The 14,530-nt window shown below is 50.2% G+C and overlaps 1 protein-coding gene across 3 annotated transcripts in view; it reads right to left on the bottom strand.

Moving 5' to 3' along the window:
• NR3C2 (nuclear receptor subfamily 3 group C member 2) overlaps nt 1–6,040 on the bottom strand; it is a 231,359-nt gene extending 225,319 nt beyond the window's left edge. The window contains exons 1-2 of one of the 3 annotated variants that reach the window (XM_074155106.1): nt 5,977–6,040; nt 1,757–3,518 (exon numbers count right to left, since the gene is read on the bottom strand). In XM_074155106.1, the coding sequence (XP_074011207.1) occupies nt 1,757–3,518; nt 5,977–6,040 (1,826 nt within the window). Of the gene's footprint in view, nt 1–1,756; nt 3,532–5,976 lie in introns of those variants that run through there. The other 2 variants (XM_074155107.1, XM_074155108.1) reach the window with 2 other exon arrangements.
• Between the last annotated feature and the right edge of the window lie 8,490 nt (nt 6,041–14,530).

Here is a 14,530-nt window from a genome sequence, read left to right as displayed (position 1 = left end):
TTAAGAAAAAACGTCATTCAGAATGCAACTACTGATGACAACCATGCTTCTACCAGCGTTCCCCTGTTTATCGTACCTGTCCCTGCAACGGATGACAACCTTAACTCAGCGCAAGCAGCACTTAGTCATACAAGAGCTCTTATGGCTGGCAGGAGCTACTTGTCCAAGTAACAGTGTTCCACAGGCAGTAAAATACTGTGTCTTTCTGTTCAGGCATCCCATTAGTCTTCTAGTGAACTTTTCTCGCTATATAAATAATGCAATTTATGAAAATTTCATCAGGTAAAATAACTAGAAAACAGTAACTTCATCTTCCTTGATCCAAGAAAGCATGTTTGAGCCAAGCCTGGGTGATAACAAATATACAGCTGCATGCAAAGGTCAGTATGAAGGTGGGATGCAGCTCTTTCACGCTGAGAAAGTGCGTTCTTTAGAGACCATATTTGAAATTGCCAAAGTGAAGTATGGCCTGCAAAATGATAAGGAGATTGTAGAGGTATTGGACAGGTCTGAGATAAAATGGAAATATTTAATGTCTTTTTTTTTTCCTCCTGGGTAGACAGGCTGCTTTCCCTCCTCAAAAGTATCATTGTTTTAGGTATTATGTTTTTCACTGTGATATTGCCTTTTTTTTCAGAAGCAAGAAGCATCATACAAATATGGAAAACGTTACGTATCCTCTCCACCCCATTCCCAAGAATAAGGCAGACATTTCATTCACCGAGGGCAGTTGCGTATCTCGTGATGAGAAAAAAAAATAAAATATAAAAAGACTTGAGAAAGGTAAATGCAAAATCTGCTACTGGCTATTTCTCTGAGCTTAGGCTCACCAAAGGCTTGTGCCGGTTTCACGCATGAAGAGGCTATGTAACCATTCTAACACAGTCATGCTGTCAGATGAGCTTATTAACTCATAATATTGACTATGAAACTAGAGAGTTTATGAAAGTAAGCGTCCTTTACGAGATAGAGGAACACCTCTTTGCTGAAGAAGCACATGCTTCCACAAATCAGTCAAAGAACACAAATTCAAATGACACTCGCGTGTTTCTCTTCCACCAAAAAGTGAGGAGATCAGTTTATCCATTTATCCCTTTCAAACGCGTCAAGTTTAAACAGCCCTCCTCCTTCTGGAGGCATTTCTCTATATATACAAACCAAATGTTCCTACAGTTAAAATACAGAAATAATATGTTGCCACAGGCTTGTAAGGTTTAGTTTTTAAACTTAACCAGTTAAAGTCCAGTGCAAACTTATAACCAGGCATCTTTACAAAAATGGATTTCCGACACTATCGTTTTCTTATTCTCACCTCAGCATTTCATCTGAGGTACAACACATTCAAGCACCAGCTAAGAAGGAATAACCATTACAGGACACATGAGAGCAATTTTACTGAGCTCTCATTATGGGAAAAACAACATTTATAGTAGTAAGAGCTCATAAACATACTAAAGCTACACTTTCAAATCTAATAACAATAGAATATAATATGCGCTTTTTAAATATTAAAGCCAGCACTTTGTTTTTATTAAAGGCAGAGTAAAATACAGCAAGAAACCAGCAAATCTAACGATAAGAACTGAAATGCAAACAAAGAATTAAGCACCAGCTTGAGAAATACCACCCCAGCCCCCATTTTTAATTCACACCCTGTTTATTTAATGCAGTGAAAGAAGAAAAATAAGAAGAAAAAATAAAAAAAACCCAAAACACCAATCAAAAAAACCCCGAAAGAAGCAATTTGCCTGCTCACCTGGACACGTTTTCTGGAATGTACTCTAGAACTGGATACCCATCACTTCTTCTGGATGCCAACTCCGAATGCGACTTCCAGGTCTCCACTAGCGTGCTGACGGGAGGGAAGGAGCTCAAGTGCTGGAACGCCTGCTCTCGAGCAACTGGCCGCGACAAAGATATCGTGCCTTGGGCACCGATCCTGTAGTGAAACGACTGTCCACCTGAATTGACCCCCACAATGGCAGAGGATGGTATACTGTTTTCTTGATAATAGCTGCCATCGTCAGGCTCCTGCTTAATTCCCGCAGGGAGGCCTGGATTTGGAAAACCGCTACCTTCACAATTTCCATCAAAGGAAGAAACAGGTGGTCCTAAAATCCCAGAAAGAGAGTAATAGTCTTTGTCATCCATAAAAGAAAAATACGAGCCATCTGTAAATGGGAAAGGATTTACTGTTTGATTCCCTTTAAAAGAGGCACCAGAACAAGGATGCTTGGCCGACTCTTGCTTCACTGGTACCGAAAAAGGGGAATCAGAGTTTATTTTGCCGCTGTCGCCAATGCAGGCGCTGCCGAACGAACCGTCTGGCTCGGGTTTTATGAACTGAACAAGGTTCATCTGACTGTTGTTGGAGATGGCATTCTCCATTTCCTCCACCTTCGGGAACGGGAGTTCTTGAGCACCCTTGTCTTTTGTTTCTGGACTGGGAACAGTATCTTGGCTTCTGCTAGGTCCCACCGTCGTGCCTGAAGCCGGGAATCCTAGGGAGTTGTTTACAGGGCTACAGATGGATGATCCCACGGTGCTAACTGCTGGACTAGAACGGGTGGACCTGTTATTGGCGTTGGAAGGGCTGGCGATGGAGCTCCTTGAGTTCAGGTTCGCAGGGCTGGACACAGAAGATCGCATCGTGATATTATTGGGACTCGAGACAGGAGATTTCACGCTGCAATGGCTGGGAGGACTAGAAATCGGTGATTTCATGCTACTTATAGGGCTAGAAAGCGGAGACCCCACGTTGCTAACGTGTGCGGGACTGTGCAACATAGACCCTCGGTTTTCAACGTTCGGCGAGCACGACAAAGGGGTTCCCTGGCTGATGGGGCTGTGCACTGCAAAGTTCCCAAAGTTAGCAGTAGTTGAGGACACAGAGTTAACTCCAGCAGGACTACACACTGAGGAAGCCATGTTCTGGGGGCTGCAGCCCGAAGGGCTTTTCTCTTGACACACGATGGGGCTTTTGACAATAGTGTGCATGGCACCACCGTTCACAGCGCTCCCAGAGTCCGACATCAAAGACCTCAAGGGCCTGCTGGCGCTGTGGAGAGGAGAAGAGCAATGGCCGTTCTCCTTGTAGAGCTTCACCAGCTGCTCCACATTCTGGTAGATCTTTCCTGGGCTCCCCTGGTTCTGCTGATCATAGGGGTAATCGGCATCTCGGATCGAATCCATGTATAAACCCATGGACTCGGCCACCGTTGCCGACAGCTCCTTGGACTCCGTTTCGGTTTTGATGTCAGAGGGCAGGAGACCAGGCTGACTGCTGTCTTGCTGCAGGCAGGAGAGTAGCTCGGGCTTTTCTTTGTTGTTTCCTTGAGCACCACTGCTGGCGAAAGTGCCAGCAGCGCAGCTGACGTTCACAATCTCCATATAGTTACTGTCATCAGTCTGCTCCCCGGCACCTATAGAAGAATACTCCACAGACTGAGAAACTTGACCCCACCGTCTCTCCATATCTAAGCCTTCTGGGTAGCTGTGGTATCCTTTTGTCTCCATAACTAGCAAAGACATATACCAAAAAAACAAAAAAAAGGTAAAATTAATAAATGACAGGACAGTGCGACTTCCTACGGAAATTTCCTAATTTCCTACGGAAACAAGGCGTATCCGCTCACTCTATCCATCCTCCTCTGTCTGTCTGCCAGCCCCGTTTCCCTGCCCCATCCATCATCTCTCAACCGTTTGTCCAATTTCAATCAAACTGAGAGAGAAGGTCTCGCAGATATGACAGCCCTACAGGTTCCGAGAGAAAACGTTAGAAAAGACCCAAAATCATTGCTCCCCGCCCTGCCCCGAAAGGAACAGCTTGCAAAGGTCGGCACAACAACTGCCCACCCTTGCCGGCCGTAGCCCCATGACCAGTGCCAGCAGCACCGTGGGCTACCTCTCACCCAGGATCCGCAGGGAAAAAAAGGGAAAAGAACAGCAAGGAAGGAAGGGAAGGAATCAGAGAGGACACGGTGGTGGTAGGCAGGACATAAACCCTGTGGAAATCGCTTATCACAGCTCTGCTCCTCCAAAGACCTTCCCCTGCCGTGCTACAGGGGCAGCAAAGCAAGGGCAGCTGGTGTGCTAAGGGGTTTTTTACCTCTTCATCCCCCAGCGTAAACACGGGATGCTTTAGAAGGAAGCAGGAGTTCCGAGGGGCTGGGTGCTGACTCACCCCTTCCCGGCTATCCAAACTGCTTGTGCAGCCACCTGAGGAGCCACCAAGCCAGGAGAGCGGTGCAGAAGTGGGATGGGAAACGTTTCTGCCACCGAGGAAGGGGATCTGGATTAGGTGAGGACGCGGGGCTACTAAATGGGATCTGGAATTCTGCAAACCTCCATGGCAGCAAGCAAGAGGAATATATAAAGAAAAGTAAACCTTGTTCTGAAATAGACCCCCAAAAAAACCCCTCCCATCGAGCATGCCACCCTCTTGAGTCAGGGATCAAGGTGCATGACCTACCCTCCATTATTCTGAAAATCACACATAAATAACAACAATTTTTATATTTTTTCAAGGAATTGGCTCATAGTATCATTAGAAACTATAGAAACTCAAGTGCCAATAGTTTCAATATCAATATTATGCAAATATATTTTCCTTTCAGACTGTATTAATTTTCCAATACTTAATTTAGTGTTTCATCCCTCTACTTAACACTATTTAAAAAATGTTATTTTAAGCAAAATTATAAAAGCAAAACAAAAGAACATGTAAAATGAATTACTTAAATACCTCTTTGCCCTTACTTAGAACTATGGTACTATGCTTACATTCCCCTCGAGCCCAAATTTTATTAGAACATCATCACGTATATTGAATCACATTCTTGCAGCCTAAAATTTTCAGATAGAAGTGCCTACTTTCACGTAAAGCCACTCCCAGATAATCACCTACCCCTGATTTAAGTGCTGAGCAAGACTAATTCCTAGAGAAATCAAGTGCAGCTGTGAGTGACCAGCATTTCTGAAACCCAGGAAACTTAGTTAAGGCTTAAAATTGGGATGCAAGTGAATTTTAACCCTCAGAACTACCGCGGACCGGGAAATCTCAGTCAGAGGCCTAACGTTACACTGGTGCACGAGCTTTGTAGCAAACTTCTCCCGCAGCAGTGAATTTCAAACTTCATACATAATCAATAGGCAAGCATGCTTTAAAACTTCAGAAAAATAAATAAATAAATAAATAAATAAATAAATAAATAAATAAAAATATCTGGGTCACACGAAGGAAAAAAAAATAATAAATAAATAAAGGAAAATGCCCTGGTCCTGCACTTCAAGAGAGAGAGGCACTGTCTGGTAAATATATCGGAGAGGATCAAAAAGCAGCAGAGAGATTATTTGTGGCCTGATACAAGTTCGGTTTAAAATGACGGAGACAAATTAGTAGGAATGCAGCAGCGAAGAGACTTTTTTTGGGGGGTGGAATGCTGGGTTTGTGTCTCCTCCGAGCGCCTCGGCGGATACCGGAACCGAATAATCGCCTCATGGGTTGCTGATAGCGTCAAGGGTTGGGGTTTGTTCTTCTGAGCAGAACTTGGTACAGCCCGACTAGCACGTCGTTCCACGGCATCCACCCCTTCACCTACCGCACGGACGTGCCTTTTTAACCCACTTTCACTAAGTGAATTTGGCTGCCGGCTAAAACATCCCTGGACACAGCACAGAAGCCGAGGTCGCGTTACGTATCGGAACCAACTCTAACATCTGATAGACCCTCTAACATCTGATAATTCGCAGAAGGAAACTTATATTACGAGCACAGCGGTTTCTCCAGCCCACCTCCCCCAAGAATAAGTACTCAGACACTGCGAGTTACGTATTTCACCCCCAAAACACATCAACAAACACAGCCCTCTGCAGCACCAGCCTCCCATCAATCAGGCACGAAACCAGTTTCACAGCAACAGCCACATAAAAAGAAAAAAAAAAAAAATTTAAAAAAAAAAAATCATCAAATTGCACCCGGTATCCCTGCAACCAAAAGGTCACCTAGATACGGGAAAATCCGAAGTAAATCCAGTTTCATAAAAAAACTAAACCGATGGCTCAAGCGACCACCCACTTCTTATAGTCTCGCTGCTGGTAAATGAAATTTTCTTTAACTTTCGCTGCCCGCGAGCCGCTTCTGTGACATAAAACTGGCCGGGGGACCCGAGTTTCATCCTTAAAAATGGGCTGGGGTTCCCCCCCCCAACTTTCTCCAGGGCAGCACGGGGCAGGTCGGCTACCGGCGCTGCCCCCCTCCACCCCACCCCGGGCACTGCCACCCGCGGACCCCCAGTAGAATCGGGGTGGTGGTGGGGGGCGCGTGGGGAGGTGCTCCCTTCGTCCTGGCAAACACACGCGTGTGAACAACCACGCAGGGAGGGCGCACCTCCATTTCCCCCTACCTGTCCTAGGCGATGTGGAGCATCACCGCAGCTCCTCAGCAGAAGGCACCGTCTCGCCCCCCCCCTCCCCACCTCAGCCCCCACCGCCCCCCCCCACCACCCCGGTCCGCTTTCCTGCGTGTACAATCGGGGCTGTCACGCGTGGGGGAACCCAGCGGTGCCCGGGAGCTCCCTCCCTCTCTCTCTCTCGCAAGCGTCGAACCGGGTGAGCGGGGGGGGGGAATCCTGACAGCCCAAACCCGCTTTCGGCCGCCGCCCGGACCCCCCGGCGGGGCAGAAACACGTTTTTTTTTTCCGCGCAATCTCCGCTCCCCAACCCTCCCCTCCCCCCCCCCCCCCCCGGTTATCACCGTGACACTCCCCCCCCCCCCCCCCAAAAAAAAAAAAAAAAAAAAAGGAGGACACGGGGTGACGGCACTCCCCCGGTGCCCCTCCCTCCCCCCAAGTCCCCGCCACACCTCCCGGTGCGGGTGGCGGAGAGAAGCGGCGACCCCGGTTCCCCCACCCCCCCACCCCGCGGTACCTGTTGCGGCGGGCCGCGTCCCCGAGCCCCCGCCGGCGCGGAGGGGAGGGGAGGGGAGGGCAGGGCGGCGCGGAGGAGCGGCGGGGCGGGCGGCGCTCGTCGTGTCGTGTCGTGCCGTGTGTCCCCCCTCTCCCAGCCACCCCCCCCCCTTTCCTCCCCCGCCCGCCCTCCCGAGGGGCGCCGCGCCGCCCGGTGACACGGAGCGGCACCCGGGAGGGGACGGGAAAAGGTGCCAAGTCCTTTTAAAAACATGTCACGTGCCCCGATAAAGTTCAAGTTTACGTCCCGCCCGCCGCCCGCTCCCATTGGCCGGCGGGCTGCGGCGCGCCGCGCGGCAGGGGCCAAGCCGCCGCCCCATTGGCTGGGGCCGGCCGTCAGTCACCCGCCGGGCGACATGACTGATACAAAGTTGCTGCGACACAGGCTGGAAAACGCATCTCCTTAAAGCCGCAGGGGCCGCCGCGGCCGCGCAGCCCCCCGCCGGGCAGCCGGGGGACACCCCACTCCCCCCCCCGCTCGCCACCCCGGCAGGAGGCGACCCCGGGGAAGGGGGGTGACAGGGGGTCAGGCCGGGCCGCCCCCGTTGTCCCGTCCCGTCCCCGTCACCCCCCACCCCCCCCACGGCGGGCAGGTGAGGTGCGCGGGGCGCGGCCGCCCCCGCCCGGTGCCCGCGCCGCGGTGGCGGCGGCAGGGCCGGGCATCGCCTCTCCGCCGGCCCGGGATTTCCGCCTTTCAGCGGCGCAATTAATACGCGCGGTACCCGTGCAGCGGTGATTTAACCGAAAAACAGACGGGGGGGGGGGAATAAAAATAAAAAAATAAAATAAATATAAGAAGAGAGCGGAGCGGCGGCGGCGGCGGAGGAGCGCGGGAGGGTTTCAAGGACTCGTCCTCCGGTCTCTCCGCCGGGCATCCGCGCATCCCGCCGGGCTCTCCCGCCCGCTGCCTCCCCCCAACCCAGGGGCAGCCGGGATGGACCCCGGCTCCGGGGCGCTGCCGCTCTCCCCAGCGTTCCCCCCGCCGCCCCCCCCACCCCGTTCCCCCCCCCCCCCCCCCGCCCCAGTGCCCGCGTCCCGGCTGCAGGAATACCCTTTTCCCAAGGCGGCGAAAAAAAAAAGACGCCGAGCAAACTTTCAGGCGATGCGCTCCCAACTCCCTCCCTCAATAACGCCCCCCAGCCCCCGGCGAGCGGCCGGCAGCCGCTGACGCACGGCCCCGAACCGACACCCCCCGCCCCGCTCCGCACACCCCCCCCCCCCCCCCTCGGCGGGGACAGCTCCGCGGGGTGACAGAGGCGCCCTCGGGAGCGGGGCGGGGGGAGCTGAGCCCGTCGGGGGGCGGCATCGCGCACCTTAACCCGAAATCGCCCCCCCCCCCCCAACACACACCCCCCCACACACCCGCCTCATACGCCCGCCGGGACCCGCGTGTGCTGCGGGGAGCGGTGTGTGGGGGGGGGGGGTGTTTGTCTTCCCACAGTCCTGGGGGGAAAAGCGCAAACAGCCCCCAGGATTTGGGGTGTCACGTGCCCCTCGCATTTTTCATATTCTGCCAAATATCGACCCGCACTCGCCGCCCCGGGGTGGGAGGGGGGGGACACGGGGGCCGAGGCGGCGGCGGCTCCCCCCCAGCCCCCGGCGGCGCGACCGGACCCGCCGAGCAATGGACGTGTCCTCCCCGCCAAGTTTTTTTTCACTGATGGGGGGGACGGGACCGGCCGTGACCTGGATACGGTGCGGCTGACACCCCTTCCCGACCCCCGACACCACCACCACCCCCCAAGCCCCCGGCTCCGCGCCCCGCGCAAAAGGGTCCGCGCTGACACTCACCTCCCCTACGACATGGTGGCGCGGCGAGAGGAGGAGGAGGAGGAGGAGGAGGAGGCACGGCTCCCGGTTACTGCCAGCAAACCATCCCGGAGCCCCGCACCGGGGGAGGGAAAAAAAAAAAAATAATAAAAAATAATAATAATAATAAAAAAAAAAAGTACGCGGAGGAAACGCCGGGAGCGAGGCAAGGGCGCTTGGTGGCGGGGGGGGGGGGGGAATGGGGGGTGTCGGCGGGAGGGGTCCGCGGAGGGGCTGGGCGAGTGAGTGCGGGGCTGGGCGAGTGCGGGGCGGACAGCTCCCACCATGGACGCCAAGGTGGGTGGGTGTTCCCGCGGGTCACACCCTCGGGGGGGGTGGGGGTGGGGGGGGGGTGCGGGGGGGGTGTGTGGAATTTGGGGAGGGGGGGGTGAAGGTGGGGGAAGAAGGTGGTGAGGGAGGGAGGCACCCTCCAAAAAACAAACAAACAAACAAAAAAAAAAAACCACCACCAAAATTAAAGCCGAAAAAAAAAAAAAACCCAAAAAACCAAAAAACCCCCGAAACCCCCAACTTATGTCATTCCAGGTAAAACTCCCATCTGCGCCACCAAGGAAGAGGAGGGAGGAGAGAGTGGCCGAGGGTGTAAACTTTTTCCGCCCTCCCCGGTGCCCGCCCGGCCCCTCGCAGCGCCCGGCGGCCGCACCGCCCCCGCCGCCCGCCCCCCCCCTCCTTCCCTCCCTCCCTCCCCCCCCCCCCGCCCCCCCCCACCTCCTCCTCCTCCTCCTCCTCCTCCTTCTCCTCCTCCTCCTCCTCCTCCTCCCGCCCCGGCGGCTCCCGGCGGCGGCGCGGCGCCGCGGGGTTTCTCACGCACGGAGCCCGCCGCCGCCGCCGCCGCCGCGGTTCCTGGTTCGCGGAGCCGCCGGGAGGAAGGGAAGGAGGGCGGGCGGGCGGCGGGGAGGCAGGGCGGGCGGCGGGGGAGGAGTGTGTCTCCCCGCGCCCTTCCCCAGGCGGAGCGTCTCTCCCGGCCCCGGCGGCGGCGGCGGCGGCGGAGCTTCCCCCCCCAACCCCGGTCACCTTTGGGGAGGATGAAGGGGGGGGCCGCATCTTCCTCCCAAAACCCCATCCAGGGCCGCCCCGCTCCCCTCAGCACACACACACACCCCCCCTCCCGCCCCCCCCGGCTTCCCCTTCGACCGCCCCGTTCGGCCCCCGGGGAGCGGGGCGGCCCTGGATGGGGTTTTGGGAGGAAGATGCGCCCCCCCCCCCCCCTTCACCTCTTCACCCTCCCAATGGTGAGCCTGCGCCTTCCTTCGCCCCTTTCCCCGCTGCCGGGGGGGGGGGCCGGGACCCTCTTTGCCTCCCCGGCCCGTACTCGCCCCCTCTCCGGGGTAACGCCGGGGAGGGGGGCGCGGATCCTCGGCACTGGTGCGGCTGCAGGGGAGCAAACCCAGCCTGACATTTAAAAAAAAAAAAAACAAAAAACCAAAAAAAAAAAAAAAAACCCAAAAGAACCCCCACCCAACCAAAACAGGCGCTAATAACATCGATACTGGTTTTAAATTAATATTTCACTTGTGGCTAAGGTCTTTTAAAACTGAGCGTTTTTAAGTTCAGGGCATTAAACGTCTCTTCCTTTCAACATCTTAAGGAATAAAAAAGAAAAAAAAAAAGGCATTGGAGGGAGGGGAGAAGTTGGCCCTATTTTAATACCCTCGGCGAAGTCTTTAAATACGTAAAAGGGCTGCTCACAGAGAGGGAATTTTACCTGTGCTGTGGAATCGGGGCCTTGGAAAAGGCGGATATTTTATCAGCTGTTGTTTGCATCCCTCAAAGTTTGTGGGTAACTTGATAAACGTTAAACAGGGAAGCATAAAGTGCTGGTAAGGCCAGACTTGGAGATAACAGCGCATTCAATAGCTTAATTTCACAATTAGTTTGCTATATTATTGGAAGCAAATCATATTTCGCCGTGCCTACACCAGTGCTCTATTTTTAGCCATAATGTAGCTAAAAAGGAGGAACCTACTGAGATGTATTATAACATCGAATGTGAACAATTCTCTTCTCTCTCTTTTTACTCATTTCGTGTCATACATCTGGTTTGCAATACAGCTAGTTTATTAATCGAGCAGAGCTACCGCGGGATGGGTCGGAGGCTGCAATTCCAAGGCAGAGGAAAGTTCCATGCAACTCGGCAAGTTATCCAGCAAATCACAGTTGTGCAAAAAAAAAGCACCCAAGCACGTTGGCTGGGTCTATCGATAACCACCGTTATCGAGCACAACTATTTTCTGTTAATTTATAGTAACGGTGTATTTGGCTGATTGGTTGCTCTTCTTTTGTCTTACTCTTCCTGCTATTCTTTTCTTTTTTTGTTTTGGTTTTTTTTTTTTTTTTCAGGGCAAAGGTGTAAATGCAAAAGGCGTCTGAAATGCCTGGAGGTAACCACAGCCTTTGTGTTGCATCATCATCTTTGGTTGTGGGGTTTGATTTTTGGGTTGTGTGTTTTTTTTTTTTTTTTAAGAGAAAAAAAAGGAGAGAGAAAATAAAATTAAGTAAGGGAATATATCTATCTTCTGCCTTCATACCAAATGCTTGATTCCCTCCCCCTCCCATTGCGTTACATATAGAGATGGCTGCTGGAAGAATAAAGCACCCTTCCCAGTACATGTAAGATGCTCACAGATTTTCCACAAATTCAGTAGAAACCTCGTTTGTTTTCTGCTTGTGGTTCACAGGAGCACTTAGCTTTTTAGTGGTTGACACTAGATCTATTTTTAGCAGCATTTTAACAGCTGTCACTAACAACTAAGATCTCATCTTGAATGGGGAAGGGAGATTATCTGTTTTAGTTAAAAAAATCAAACTACATAATTGTCAGATTATAAAACGCAATTCGGATCTTGATCTGTGAAGAGAAAAGGCTATCTTTTCTCATTATGCCAATTCCATGGGGAAAAAAAAAAAAAAAAAAAGGACCTATAGTGGGCTTGATAAAATAACGAATGGGCTTTGCGAGGTTTGGAAATAACGCTCTTGAAAGGCATAGAAATGTGTATATATAGCACATTTCAAATCCCCTTTAAAAGTGGTCCTGTTGCTGCCTTCTGCAGCTGTGTCGTGATGGGGGGAGCCGCAAGGAGTCAAGTTGTAGTTTTCCAAGTAGGTCAAGAGGAGCAGCACGGACACCTCCGATGAGCAATTCTCTTCCCCTCGCATTAGATTTTATAAGAGGTTAACTCATGTCAGACACATGACACTGAAAGCAGCAGACAGACAAGCGTAAGCCACTCTGTAGCAGATGTCATCTCTGTTCCTAAAGATAGTGGTAAATTTGCTCAGGATAATGCATTACAAAACAAGATAATGCCGAAACCCGGCAAGTGTCAAATTTTACCTCCTCCCCTGCTCGGTAAAGAGAGTGAATTTGTATTAGGGGCTGCGGGAGCGGCGATGTAGCGTAAAAACAACCTACTGTACTGTCTTACTTAGAGGTCATGTGCCCTATTTTGAGAACTGAACCAAAGCGGATGAAGTTTTGAGTCGGTTCCAACTAAGGCAGCTGGGCATTTCCCACTTCTCTCCAGCTCCAGCCCAGGAAAGCAGGCTATCACATGGTCGCATTTATTATTTCTTTACCCAATGTTATTAACCGTAGATTTAATTTTCATGCCGTTTGGCTAATGCGGTTTTGATTATTTGAGACTTAGAACTGATGGGGAGGAGTTGCATTTCATGGAAGACACTGGAAAAACATTGAGGATGACGGATGAGAGTTTCCTTTCCCTGTCCAACAGGTGCGAGTCTTCCGAGAGTGGAGTCCACAGTCCCACCACTTAATGGTGTTAAAGCTAATTTCCTGAGCCATGCTGAAAGTCTTTAGAATTCTTTACAAGCCCTGAGAAAACGTAAGTAAGCATGTTTTCTATGTGGTATGCTTATGTTCTCTGGCATATCAATATTTTACCTATTTACTCTAACTTTGAACAATTTTGTTTTTCTAATTATAGATAAATCTTTCAGCTGAGCAGCAGAACATGTTCCCTTTTAACCTGGATTCTCTCTCTTCTGTCTTTTTTTTTTTTTTCTTCTTTTTTTTTAATGCTCCTTAATGGCCCATGTTGTAACTGTGGTTGAACCACATCTAAGTATAGTACAATTGCATTTCTGATGCATATTGGCATTAGCAACCACTTGCTTGTGTAAAGGGCCAAGACATGCATTTGAAAACCCAGACTTGCAATAGATTTAAAGTCACAGTTTTTATTGACGATCAGCACCAAGAGTTTCATCCAGTTCAAAAATGAAAACGTCTCACCAAGAATTACTTGTTGTGAGTAATAGGTCTCGTTGACAATGGTAGGACAGACGAAGCACAAGGAATAACCCATTGGCAGTACTTTGTATTTTTTGTAGCTTTAATATAGCTGTATCTGTTTACCTTGTCAACTTGTCTCCTATTTACTACTTGCACTACTACTTGTAAGAAAATATAATTTGTAAAAACCAGAACGTTAAAAAAAATACCATCGCCACAGAATGCAGACATTTCGATATTAATGAATTCCAAACAATAAAAGGTGGTGGCAGCTAATTGTATCTTAATATTTATCTACTGCTTACTGGCATTTTTACGGTGTCAAATGGTAACTCATACCATAATCTGATTAAAATTTTGGAGTAACTGTAATCATACTGCACCTGTGCCAAAAATCCAGACATAGTGTTTAACAGCAGTAAAAATAAGAGAGCAGAGAACACCCTCCAGCACTTAACATATCAAATGCAAATTGGAGGAAATTATTTAATCACTCTATAGGCTAGTTAATTCTGATGATTATTCACAGTTCTAGTAGCAATACTTAGTGTGGAACAAGTTAGTTCCAAAATTGTCATGACACCAAGGTCATAAGTAGAATCTGAAACTTGCTGTATAGAGGAAATTACCTTCCTGTCTGAACGAGCTTCAAAGCTCCTACAGCAAAAGGAGAATTCTTATGTAATTTTCCAGATTATTCTATAATCCTGAAATTACCTGCTCTCAGATATTGTGCAACGAGAGATGGTTTGGTATTAACCTGCATCTTCACATTCATTTTGAGATTTGAAAGACCTTTGTTTTCTAATTTTTAAAAGTCTTTATCTGCTGGAAAAGAGGGATTTCGGATGGGCTGTCCCCGAAGTGCACACTGAAGAAGAGACTGAAGAGAGCGATGCTATGAAGCTGAGTTAAGAGACTTCTCAGGAAAAGTGTTAATTTAAGACGTGCCAAGACAGAAAAGGAAAAAAAAAAAAATCTATTGATTTTGGTGGAAGTTGCACTGCTTTCCTAAATAGATGTAGTCTGTTGATTTTTTTTTTTTTTTTCATATATTAAATTCCCACTTCCTACGTAGGCTATGGTCCAGCTCAAGTGGCTCATTCAGTGGGCCACCTGAGCCCAAGCTGGACAGTTGATCTCACATGACGCAGAGTTGGTCCTTGTCGGATGCATGCTGATTTACACAGATTTGGTTAAGAAAGGAATATATTTGCCATGAGGAGCCGTAAGTCGGTGTTCTGAGGAAGCGTCCTGGCTTTGAAGATGAAGGTCACACCAGAGTTTGTCTGGCCTAGACTAAATATCTGGTGACCAAAGGTCAAAATTTCCCCACTGTGGTCGCAGATACTTGGCTCACAAGCCAGGACTGACAAAATTTTTAAGGCACCAGATGGGTTTGTCCCTATTGGCCCCAAACATATGCAAATAAAGAGGGTGACTCACAACTGAGAGTAGATAACCCTGCCGACCCAGC

This window comes from Numenius arquata, chromosome 10 (assembly GCF_964106895.1).
Source record: "Numenius arquata chromosome 10, bNumArq3.hap1.1, whole genome shotgun sequence".
NCBI classification, from domain to species: Eukaryota; Metazoa; Chordata; class Aves; order Charadriiformes; family Scolopacidae; genus Numenius; species Numenius arquata.
Note: the sequence above shows the minus strand (reverse complement) of the source record. Positions and strands in the feature narration are given on the sequence as shown.